We start from the raw sequence: 12,791 nt of genomic DNA on the forward strand, positions 1-12,791 counted from the left end.
TTCTTTGTTATTACAGAATCTTAGATTTTTAAAGTGATTGAAAGTGCCATCTATTCCAAACCTAATACGTGTCTTAGCTTGTGTGGTCACAACCATTCTTGCATTAATTAATGCAAAGCTGTCCTGAGAGTTCAGAAGCAGCAACTGCCTGATAGTCAAGAACTTTGCCAATATTGCTGGAACATTTTAGCTTGCTAAATTTAAGGGACAAGACTGTCAGAAAAATCACAAATTAGGACAGTTCAGCAATAGAATTAATGTGTTTTGCTGCTTTTATTGCTGAAGAACAAGAAGCTTAAGAAATTTCTACATTAGTCTTAGAAAAGCATATATGAATTCCAATAAATCTATGTAAAAAGTACCCTTTACCGTCTCTCTTTTTTTCTTTTTACTTTCCACAATATTTTGTTTGTAGAACATGCCTTAGCTAGAATTAAAATACAGACCTCAAAGATCCAAGATCTGTTCCTTTTTCTGGTGTTGACTGATTATCTAGCTTTGTTTAAATTCCTAGTTTGTATGGAGATGGACTTTGCCATCTATGAAAACAGCAATACCTCAAAAATATGCTGAACTAATAATGCTGTGGTATTGTAGACATTGTACTCTTAAAAAACACTAAGTGTATTAGGGAGAATGTCCCGGAGTTCTGCTTCCACCTTTAATGTGGTTAACTCCTTTTGCATATCTGGCATCCAGCCTCTCTGCCTTCATGTGCTGAGCTGCCTTTTTCTTATTAAAAGCTGAGGCAAAATACATCTTCATTTTGAGGATTATACCTAGATTATCTTTTTATGCTTCCTGTCAGTCACAAGTATACAAAGCAATAGATTTTCTTGGTTTAGCCTGTCATAGCAAAGCCATTTATAACTGCATATCTGTATCAGGATGTGGGAGCAAGACAGTAGCTGATACAACTGAATATAGCAGGGTTAATTTTTCCCTGTAATCATAATGCAATTGAATTAAAAGGGAAGTAAAAAGTCATAATTGAGCTTCCTTTCAGACCACTTTCTTCACACCACACCTCTAGCTCTGATTCCTAATACTATTAATTCCTTTGGAAAGTTTTGTCATACACTGACAAATACTATGCCTATTCTGCTGTATCCTCTTCTGGTCTTCTAGCCAGCCCAGTATGCTCCACACTCAGCCCAGCCCATCACAGTCCCTGGCATTCACTTTGCTCATACTGGACGCTGCATAACTCTGCAAATTCTTAACAGAAAGGTGTAACCCTAAACAGTTTTCACTAGTTTTGCGAAGGACAGAATTTTTAATGACTCAGGGAGCAAAGGAGAAAAGGAAAGTAAGTGGGATTCTGCTATTTTAAATAGGCACTAGTTCGGTTACTAACACACGCAACCAGTACATGGAAGATACGAGCATGAATCCCTGTGAGCATGTAACCTTGCAATACAGCCTTGCCATTGCTATTAACAGCCCGTAAGCTTTGTACTGAATTTACAGGGCCTCAGCACTGGGGTTTGACAAACCTTCTCTGTCTGGAGGCTTGCTGACCAGCTTGTAGAGCTTTGCTTTACTTGGTTTAGCTGTGACAGCAACTTTTTTAATTGACCAGGCTTCTGTGACTAATTTGTTTTACTTTTATCTTTGTATGGTACTACCAGAACCCACAGCTAAAAATAACTCACAAATGGTCAGTTAAAGAAATACGGACAGGGAGCAGGAGAAAACTGGTTTTACAGACAACAAAAAGAACCAAGAAATAATATCCAACATAGGTAAAGGGCACCATATACAGAAAATTTTGAGCTGTAGGCCAGCAAAAAAAAGACACAGATATAAAGCATGTTACTAAACATATAAAAATGATCCTAGGTGGATCCTAGATTATAGAATAAACTAACATCAACATCATATTCCTGCCAAAAAAAGATGTCAGAAGCTGATGGATTTACAGTGTTACTCTCACCAGCAGTCCAAAGCTACTGACTTCTGGGTGCATCAAATCTGGGGCAGAACCTTCATGGCCCTTCATGATTAAATAGATGCACGTAAGTGTCACCAGACATTCACATAGTGTTTTTAACCTCTCCTGTTTAGGTTTAAGTTCATTATATTTGTTCTTGAATATATTTTTTTCTAGATTGCCTTAGAATGATGATAATAAATTCCACTCAGGCTTTCATTGTGTAATTTATGATGCTAGAATCTGAAATGGATTAATCTTATGTTCAGCTAGTTGTATATATGTGATTCTACAATGCAAGGAATTATGGAAATTACTTGTAATTAAGTGTATTTATATCAAGCGGTATTTTGGTTTCCATCATACGGTACCGCATTGTGAAACAAAGCTGCATCACTAAAATCTCACCTTAATTTGATGCACAATATTACTATCACAAAAGTAAAAAAAAAATAAATTTAAATGTATATAAGAACTGCTAATGTAAAATGATTTACCTTTATGTCTATAGCCAGACTGACAGCATGCATAGCATTCACCAGTATCAAACAGTTGTGCAGGAACTGTTCAGGAGTTCTTGGATTAGTATACATCCTTACAAAGTGAGTAGCAATCTAGAGAAGACAGAGAAATCAAACTCTTGATCTTCCACTACACAAAATTACTATGTTTGTATCTTCACTCTTTGAGCAGTTCATAAGATCCAAATTTTGCACTAAAATTCCCTATTAAGAATATACCCAGAGAAAAGATAAAATATTGAAATAATCACTCTAGATTCACTAAATGTTGGGTTGTTTTTTTTTAAAAAAAAAACAACACAGAAGCCAACAGTTCCAAATGAAAATAAGGTCTGAATAAACCCACTTATATTAATAAACTGTATAAAACATGCACAATATTAAGAAAAGTCCTTACCAAATATGGACAATAAGCTGCCAGCTGTGCTGCCAATACCAGACCATCTAGAAGATCCTGGTCAAAATTTACTATCCATCTCATTGGTGGTACTTCACCTGATTTAAAAACAGAGCAAGATGAATTACACTCGTTTCCCCTTGTATGCCTAGCTTTATTCTAGATAGATATGATGACTATTTGAAATGACAGAGTAGAGGAAGGAGCAGAAAAAGGAAACATCCATTCACATGTAGAATTTCCCAGATGTCATTCTTTTTCAGAGCTGAAAATATGAAAAATCTCACCTAGAATATTGTAACAATTATTCATACACTCTGATACAACATGTAAGAGTATTCATCACAACGGAAGGGAAAGCACGTAAGCAAAACTTAACCTCACAGATTAGGAACCTAAACATGTAAATTCTTTTTATTTTTATAGGCATAACAGGCATAGGACTACTGAAACGCATGAAAATATGCATGAATCCTTTAAAGTTGCAATGTTTAAGCACAAAGAAGGAAAATATTATTAATTTCCTTTAAGGTCATATTAGATTATTTGGCACAAATGCAATATAAATGAAAGCTAACAGCTTAGTTCCTGCAGCATAGATCACTACTTCCACAATTTTGTTGTAAAGGCCTATGCCTCACAAGGTTAATTATTTTTTATATTTCTAAGGTTTTTATTTAAAATAAAACTGATTAGTAGGAAAGTAAATATACTTTATTTATCAGCATTTCTTATTTGAAGCATTCTATATCTTAAATATTTAAGACAGCGTTTAAACAACAGACTTCTGTTCTTAAGCATCATAATGAACCATAGGATGAATACAGTCACTTACAAACTCTCAACCTGAGATATTCTCTATAAAAAAATTAAAGACATACCAATAACTAAATGTTTTAAATCACTGCCTACACCCAATTACTGGTTCTTTGCTCTCCAGATAATATGCACTTCATGAAACATGAACACATAGAAGCTGATCCTTTTTGAAGGAGAGCAATCTGGTCACAAATATTCAAGTACTGAGTCATGCCTCCTCTGTTGTGTTATTTGCAGTTTCTGACAACTCCTATTGCAAAAATACCTATTGCTTAATTTTCTTTGGTTTTGTTACTGTCTCAGGTCGAAGCTCCCAGATTTAGGGAACACTTTGGACTTCAGCCCCTGACAAGGTTTTCAGATAGACTGGGATCATGCGTTCTCATACAGGACAAATTACATAGTTTTTATTTCACTATACATCCAGAGACTGTACTGTTTACCAAGTTTGAAGTTTTCTAAGTTGAAAAACAGTATGCTACAGGATCTGAGATGATCAAAAATCTCCTACATATTATAAACACATAAACATCTTAACATTATAATAAAAAGAAATGTTCTTTTCTTTCAGAAATGCTACCACTAAAAGATAAAAAAGGATTGTAGCACTGAACTGTTAAGATAGTAATACAACAATGTTCAGAACTGTCCACTCTCTTCATTAGCAAAAGAAGAATTTGGAGACACCAATACTTGTCATAGATATAATTTAGAAGAACGGAAGCATAAAATGTTTCACCACGACACATATTTCAGATTGTTATTTCAAGTCTGTCCTTATTAAGAGCTTCACTCTACAAGACCAAACTCATGAAAGCAGGGGCACAAACTATGTATATTTTAAAGGTCTCTACCTTTACAGAAAGACTGCTATAAGCTAAATGGAATTTCAAGGAAGATAAAAGGATAGATTCTCTATGCATTTGGAATACAGTGGTCTGACTTGGTCATCAAGAATGCTGAATCTTTTGCTCTCACAAATCAGATGACACTATGCCATAGAGGTTACACTTCAGTGTTACCAAGGATTTTAAACTTGAGACAGTATTTTGGGATATGTTATATACTGTGCGAACAACAACTATTAAAAGCACACTGACTAAGGAAGAAAGTAGGCTGTTGTATATTGACAATTATTAAATTTCTTAAGGTAACCTTATTCACGCCTCAGTGACTTCAGACATCAGTCAGACTGATGTAACCAAGTAAGTTACTGTCCAAAAGCCAGGCCACAAATCCAAAAAACATTCAAACTGGAAAAAAAATCCTGATCTTAAACAGTGGTAACCACTCCATGTAGTGTTGAAGACACTATGAATCTTCAAAATGGTTTTCTTTTACTAGCACTTCAGCTTATACCTCCCCAATTACCTTTACCTACCCACATTTGTTTGATATTAAGTGTGATTGCAAAATTGTAATTAGTGACAGGGAAAAAGTAGCTGGAAATGCTGCTGCTGCTAATGTCAGATCATAATTTATCAATATCAGCTCAAGTAACTTCAGTTGGTCCCCTAAGAAGTACAGTTAAATCAAATTTGCAAATAAGTAGCTATTATCAGCTACAGGTATAAATTCGTTTGTGGAACTCTTCATTTCTACCAAACAGATTAGTCATAAGCTTATAAAATTGTTCTATAGAGCTGTAAATATTATGCTTCAGACTAAATTTAAGAGAGAAACTGTTCAAGAACCAGATAGAGGAAATAAAATAACCATGGGGCAAATCATTAAAAAGGAAGTGCATTCAGATGGAATCCTACATTAATGCAAAGTAAATATATCAAATTATAATATCAAACAAAAATTAATTCCAGGAAAGACTAATTTTTAAGTACTTGCTTTCATAAAAGAAGCCAGCTAACATACAACAGAATGTTATTAAACTGGGACTTTGTATGTCATAGAAGAGTGAAATTCTTACAGAATTTTCAAAGATTGCTCATGAATATCAAGAATTAAAATTCTGATGTGCATATGCTTTGCAACAGGGGGTGCTGGTTCATTATGATCGAACTAAGAAAGGCACTCAGACTTCATAAATTATCACTGCCGGTTATTGGAGCTAACGGTATAGGGAAAAAAAGGTTATTATAAATAACCTTACATCCCTTCAGACACAGGGAACCCCAAGTTGTCCACCGTTGGAACTGATCTCCAGTCAAGATGCAGCACACTGTACAGATGCAGTCTGTGTGAGGGTTAGCTTTTCTAGGACTCTAGGATTTTGTTAAAAGAAAACAATTCTGCTAATCATTTGTACCATCAGATAAAACCATGTTCACGTGAGAACTCAGTGCTGCAGTTTCAGTTAAAGACAAGGAGATGCTGGTGGCATTATCACTGGTACTAAGCGGGAGCTGCCCACAGGCTCCTCTGTTGCAGTTAGCTGGCAAAGTTTATCCTGTACCCAAGGGATCTACATAGCGCGGCACAGGCCTATGCCTGCTCAAGTTAACTGTTATGTGGATCATTTAGCTCCTTTATGTACAATGATCTTCCAGTTAGGATCACTACAACATATTAATGGTTTGGCATATTTATACTATTTGGAGAGAAGCTCCCCAAAGTGATTTAATTAAAAATTATTTTTTAAAAAAGTACCTTTTCCACAAAATAACAAAAATGAAAGCATGTTTCCTTACCAAGCACTTGGTACAGCTTCAGGATTATCTTTTGCTGATTTTCAAAGGAAAAAAATTGGAGGAATCAAGCCCTCCATTAGTGATCCAACACTGCAGTTGAAGTACAGGTCAAAAAGAATTATTCAGAAAACAATTCTGTAGGGACTTCTTATGACATGACATGTAAAGAAAGTAGATATTCAGAAAAAAACATACTCTGTAGGGAAAGATCCTTCTTTATGGCATGAGCACCAAATAAAGAGCCTCAGAAGGATTCAGTGTGCTGCCAAGAAAGATATTACACACCTAAAACATTACAATACAACCCAAATCCCTTATTTTTTCTTATTCATGCTGTAAAGTGACTTCAAACATTATTTCAGATGAAAGAAAAGATCAGCAGTTCAATGCATTTGAAAACTAACGGCTGGTGCCGCCCACCGCTCTGTCTGCGATGCTCTGCCTCATCACACTATCCAGTCTCTTCCCACCGTTCTCTGTTCATACATCCAATTGCATTCAACAAGATGGCTTTCACAACAGCAACATCTTGGATCTAAACAGGTGTAACTTCGGCCAACACCTTCCCCTTCTCTCCTCCTCAAAACCTATTTGCTCTTTCAGAAGATAGGTCAAAATCTTACATAAATGAATCATTATATAAAATATGTTCTACCATATATTAATTATATTAATAACTACACTGTTCTTAAACAGTCTCTTTTCTTCTGGAAGGCCCTGAAGTGTTATTTATTCCATTTTCATTATTAAAACATAAGGTCTAACAGTTTAAATAAGAGAACTAGCTTAAAGAGAGAGACAAACTCTCTCCTCCCTCCTACAGAAAACAGCAAGTTTCTTCCAAAACATTCAAAAAATTGTTATTTCAAGTTACTGTCTAAAAAATCTCCTTTTCTGAAGAAAGTTTTAATTCAATTTAGACTTAATGATGTTTCTTTTATTATTGTTGTTTCATTAGTATGAACACAAAGACACCTAAATCACTTTACATGTTATTCTAAATATGCAGGAAATATATGTTCAGTTAAAAAGTGAACAAAACCCAGTATCTAAAAGAGGATTAGAATGAAAATTTAATTTTCTATCAGTTTCCAAATCAAATTTAAAGCATTCATTTTTAAATTCATAAAGAAAGAAAAGACACTGAATTTTTTTACTCCTATTGTTTAACTGAAACAACTATTTTTTCAAGCAAAGTTTAAGGATCTTTGGTAATTCTGGAGGGCAAGGTACCAAAGATGAAGTCTGACTGGATATGTAACATCTCCCTGTTACCTATGACAGGAACAGAACACAGTAAATATGGGCCACTACATCTAAATTGGGACAGTATTAACTTAAACTAAATTCAGACCATCATTTTACAAATTTCTACAGTAGCAGACGTGAATTACATCCCAATTCCTTGGTAAATTGGTTGCAGTTATTTAAAAAATATTCAATGTAGTCACTGCAAAAACAAATACTTTAAAAATAGCAAAATACATTTTTAAAAGCTTACTTTTTTCCTAAAAAGTTAGTCTTTCTAATATGAATCCATCATATTATTGATCATAGTTGGGACCTATAAAATTCAATGATATCTTTTTTTATTATTATTAATAGAACTTCAGACTCACTCTTAGCACACAATATTGGTATTTTTAATAAATCACCATTTCCACGTTTTCATTTCTAACTTTTGAAGATTAACTACTTCTGCTTTCATTTTAAATTAGGTCCAATATTGAATTGTTGTTCTGGTTAATCACCCAGACTGATTTGCTCACCCTGGTTATAGAAACTCATTAAATCAGATGCTTTGATCAAAAAATAAACTTTATTATGTATCTTATCTTAATTTTAAATCTTACTTTAAGTGTACCGTTAGCTGCCTTTAGGCTTCTGATGGGATATTACTGGAGTGTACTTAAGCAATACCAACTGTCCCTAGTACCTCTGTACTTTCTTCTATCTCCACTAATCCTTTCCTTCACGGTGGTAGAATTGTCTGTGTAGCAGCAACGTGGATGTGGGAACCAAGCTGCCTTAAAAAGAAAGGGCAAAACTTTTCTTTATTTTTTAATCTGGATCACACCAATTTGGTTTACCACGCAGCCACATAAATGGCTGTGCCTGTGGAAATGAAACATGGTAGCACTGTTGTTTAAAAAATGTTTATTGAACTAACTTTACAGCCTATGTAAATCAGACCACGAAGAAAAAAACCCACAAAGTGGAATATTTTCCCATTTTGACTAATTAAATACTTTTATAAACATTTTTTGTCGTTTTCCAGTTAATCCTTCTACTATCAAACAACCTACTTAACTCAAATGCTTGTGAATAAATTAGTCAGAAAACATAATTTATTTTTCCTAATTACATCAAATCTAGCAGAAAATCTGCCAGCTAACCACTCTCCAATAATTATGTTTTAAAATATAATTACTCAATTTTAGTAGAAATAAACAATGGAAAACAGAAGTCTTACTCAGGATAACTCATTTTCCTCTAGGCATATAAATGTATTAAATTTCACTTCTATTGACAATTCTTGCAAAAAAAAAAGAAAATAAAAAATTACTAATGGATCTTTAAGATAAAGATTCTCAGCCAATGTCATGAGAAAAACCTTACTGATGGCCAAAATAGCTTAAAACATGAATGCTAACAGGTAGAAGATAATTCTGTGTGGTTGAGGGGGAAGGGGAAAGGAAATTGTCCAAATGGAACTTCTGTATTCTGAGACAGGATCCTGCTACTTGCCAGCCGCACCCCACAGGGGCTGGTTGCAGTTTGATAACACCTAAAGTGGCATGTTGTGAATCCTCCTGTTAATGAAGAGGCCTGAGACGGAAGCACCAATTCAGTTGATCATGAGTTGCACTTCTGCACATAGACTATTTAGACTGGGAAAACTGGGGACTTGGGGTTACAGAAAGAAGGAAAGGCCAAAAAGATGCATCCCCAAAAAGGAGCAGCTGTCTTGAAGAAACAACAGGGGACTGGAAAGAAGGTGAAGAACTTCCTAACTGGAGGAAAGATCTCGGAAGTAGGACAAGTTCCTGAAGGTCAGGAGATGCATAGAGACAAATACCAGTGGATGCCCAGGGACTTTGGAGAGTGACGCCTGAGACTGGTAACTGAGGAGCGGCACAGAATGAACTGACATGACCTCTGCCTGATCTTCTCAGACTAATAGCGGTTTCCCTGACAGGGAGGGAACTTGAGACCTTGTGAACATAGCACTGTGTGGAGCAACCGAGTGGGTGAAATTATCAAATAGAATAAGATTTCTGACCTTACTGGTTTTTCAATAAACCCCAGTATCCTGATCCATCACAGGCTGTCTTTTACTCTGCTTCGACCATGACAATAGGAGAAATCACTTCATAAAGGAAAATAATCCAGCAGGATGAACTTGGAGTGGATGTCCAGTCACTCTTATGTAATGTACTAAGACATTTACTGTGGTTATGGAAAGCTAAAATATACTGCAAGAGGCTTCTGTAAGTGACCTAAAATGAGAGTAGTTTTCTTTCAGTTGTTGACCCCAATCAATACTGAAGGAAATAACATTCATATTCAATTCAGTGACTTGGGACTACCTTAATTCCTGTATTTATTTATTTTTAATAGGCAATTTTATTTTTAACTTGTAATGGCAACATGCGGCATGCATGCAGTAACCAAGCATTGTCCTCATCTTTCTTGTGACGAGTTAAACCAACTCTTGGAGACACTCTGCTTTCTTTTTTCATGAAGCATTTCTAGACAGAAGAAGCAAAATTTTGCCATGGCACTCTAATTATTCATTTCCATAGGGTAATTTTTTTATTTTAAAAGTCAAGTTCCATTGAGTTTTTAAAAAATTTAAGTAGTCCCTGAAACACATTTTACATCAATTACTTAATATATAGTGTCACTCCTAATTTATCCCAAATGTAGAAAAATCAGATTTGTCAAAAACAAAATTTATGTGGGAATGTTTTCAGATTTAGATGTTTTCCTTCCCTTCTCCCACAAAGACAAAGAAAAGATCAAACTGTCTTAGCTGTCACTCTTTGGGTTGGATTTCATCTTCCCCGATGAACCAATAGCACACAAGCCTGCAAGGTTTTTGCAGCACTTTTTTGCCAAAATCTTTCTTACTTTTCCATAAAACAAAAATAAATGTTTTTACATTTGTATGATTTGATTTGAAGCCTCAAGATTTTTTGCAGAATAAAAAAACTATTTTCCAAATTCAGATAATCAAGGAAATATTCACAACAATTCTACATGAAAACAACCACCAACCTATCTGTTGGCAGAATAGAAAGCAACAGTCACCCTAAACTTCTCTCGGTCAAATTTTGTCTATCTGAAAGGTAGACGATACTGTGAACAAAGGAGAAATACTAGACATTTTCTCTTCAGTAAGATTTTGATCACTTTCTTTCTCATGAAGAAGCAAGGAAAAGGTAGTCTAGGAAAAAGGTAGTTAGGTGGAGCACAAAACTCACTGCAAAACAGTAAGTCTATCAGCTGTCCACAAATCAAACCGCAAAGGCCTGGATTGTATACTATTCAGTATTTTCATCTGCAACTTGGAAAAATAGCATAATACTACCTTAGTCCAATCTGGACATAATATCAAGCAGGCTAATGAATTGGCTCTGGGAAGAAAAATGGGTTGCAAATACTGTGAGGAAAGGACTATAATTTAAGCTCTTGAACAATTGGAGTAGTGATCTGAAACAAATGGGATGAAATCCAATAATGATGCATGCAGTGTACTACACTTAATTAAGAATAATTCATGGAAAATGGATAGATGGAAATTCTGCAGAAAAGAATCTGGAGGTAACAGAAATTCTCATACTGTTGCAGAAAAAGCAAATACATTGCTAGGATGCATAAATAGGAGAGTTGTATCTTAAGCAGGCAGACTGATCCTTTCCCTTCTGTTCAGTTCTAATAAAGTCTCACCTGGTATAAAACACAGTAATTGGCACCAAACTTCAAGAAAGATGTGGATCAACTAAGAGAGTTTACCAGAAAAGAAATGAGCTGAGTACACAAAAAGACTGAGGGAATGGAATAGTTTGGCCAAGGAGGGTGAGGGGGAGCAACTGAAGCAGAACATACCAGTTTTTGGATGTGTATGAAATTTCTAGAAAAGCAAAGAAGATTCACTACACACCACAATTTAGAAGAAAAAACATGGACTTAAATTTTAGCAGGGGAAATTTGGGGTTAGGCTAGACAGTAGGAAAATCTTTTAAATGGAAATGAGTGGGGGATACTGGCAGATATTCCCTAAAGTGGACCATGGAATCTCCTTTTTCAGAGATTTTTATAACACGCTAGCAAAATCCCTGTCCAGTACACCACAGATAGTATCAGTTTAGTCTTCGCACAAAAGAATCATAAAATCATAGAATCGTTTAATCTTGGAAAAGACCTCTGTAATGAACAGGTCCAACCGTCAACCCAACACCACCAGGCCTCCTGAACCATCTCCCGAAGTGCCACGTCTACATGTTTTTTGAACACCTCCAGGGATGGTGACTCCACCACCTCTCTGGGCAGCCTCTTCCAATGCCTGACCACTCAGTGAAGAAATTTTTCCTAATATCCAATCAAAACCTCCCCACGCGTAACTTGAGGCCAGTTCCACTCGTCCTGTCACTTGCTACTTGGGAGAAGAGACCAACACCCACCTCACTACAACCTCCTTTCAGGTAGTTGTAGAGAGTGATGAGGTCTCCCCTCCGCTTCCTCCAGGCTAAACAACCCCAGCTCCCTCACCTGCTCCTCATCAGACTTGTTCTCTAGACCCTTCTCTGTACACATTCCAGCAACTCAATGTCTTTCTTTTAGTGAGGGGCCCAAAACTGAACACAGCACTCCAGGTGCGGCCTCACCAGTGCCGAGTACAGGGACACGATCACTTCCCTGCTCCTGCTGGCCACACCATTCCTAATACAAGCCAGGATGCTGTTGGCCTTCTTGGCCACCTGGGCACGCTGCTGGCTCATGTTCAGCTGGCTGTCAACCAACACCCCCAGGTCCTTTTCCACCGGGCAGGTTCCCAGCCTCTCTTTCCCAAGCCTGTAGCGTTCCATGGGGTTGTTGTGATGCAAATGCAGGACCCAGCACTTGGCCTTGTTAAACCTCATACAATTGGCCTTGGCCCATCGATCCAGCCTGTCCCAATCGATCTGCAGAGCCTTCCTAACCTCAAAAAGATCAACACTCTCACCCAATTTGGTGTCATCTGCAAACTTCCTGAGGGTGCACTCGATCCCCTCATCCAGATCATTGATAAAGATATTAAACAAGGCTGGTCCTAAAACTGTGCCCTGGGGAACATCACTTGTGATCAGCCACCAACTGGATTTAGCTCTGCTCATAACTCTCTGGGCTTGGCCGTATAGCCAGTTTTTCACCCAGCAAAGAGTACATCTGTGTAAGCCATGAACCACCAACTTCTCTAGGAAGATGATGTG

General features: G+C 36.5%; 1 protein-coding gene across 1 annotated transcript in view; it reads right to left on the minus strand.

Moving 5' to 3' along the window:
- Nucleotides 1–12,791, minus strand: part of CFAP47 (cilia and flagella associated protein 47) — a 349,717-nt gene that overhangs the window by 239,952 nt on the left and 96,974 nt on the right. The window contains exons 34-35 of the mRNA XM_075097894.1: nt 2,852–2,949; nt 2,431–2,547 (exon numbers count right to left, since the gene is read on the minus strand). Of these exons, the coding sequence (XP_074953995.1) occupies nt 2,431–2,547; nt 2,852–2,949 (215 nt within the window). The remainder of the gene's footprint in view (nt 1–2,430; nt 2,548–2,851; nt 2,950–12,791) is intronic.

The sequence above is a fragment of the Phalacrocorax aristotelis genome, chromosome 1 (assembly GCF_949628215.1).
Source record: "Phalacrocorax aristotelis chromosome 1, bGulAri2.1, whole genome shotgun sequence".
Classification (NCBI taxonomy): domain Eukaryota; kingdom Metazoa; phylum Chordata; class Aves; order Suliformes; family Phalacrocoracidae; genus Phalacrocorax; species Phalacrocorax aristotelis.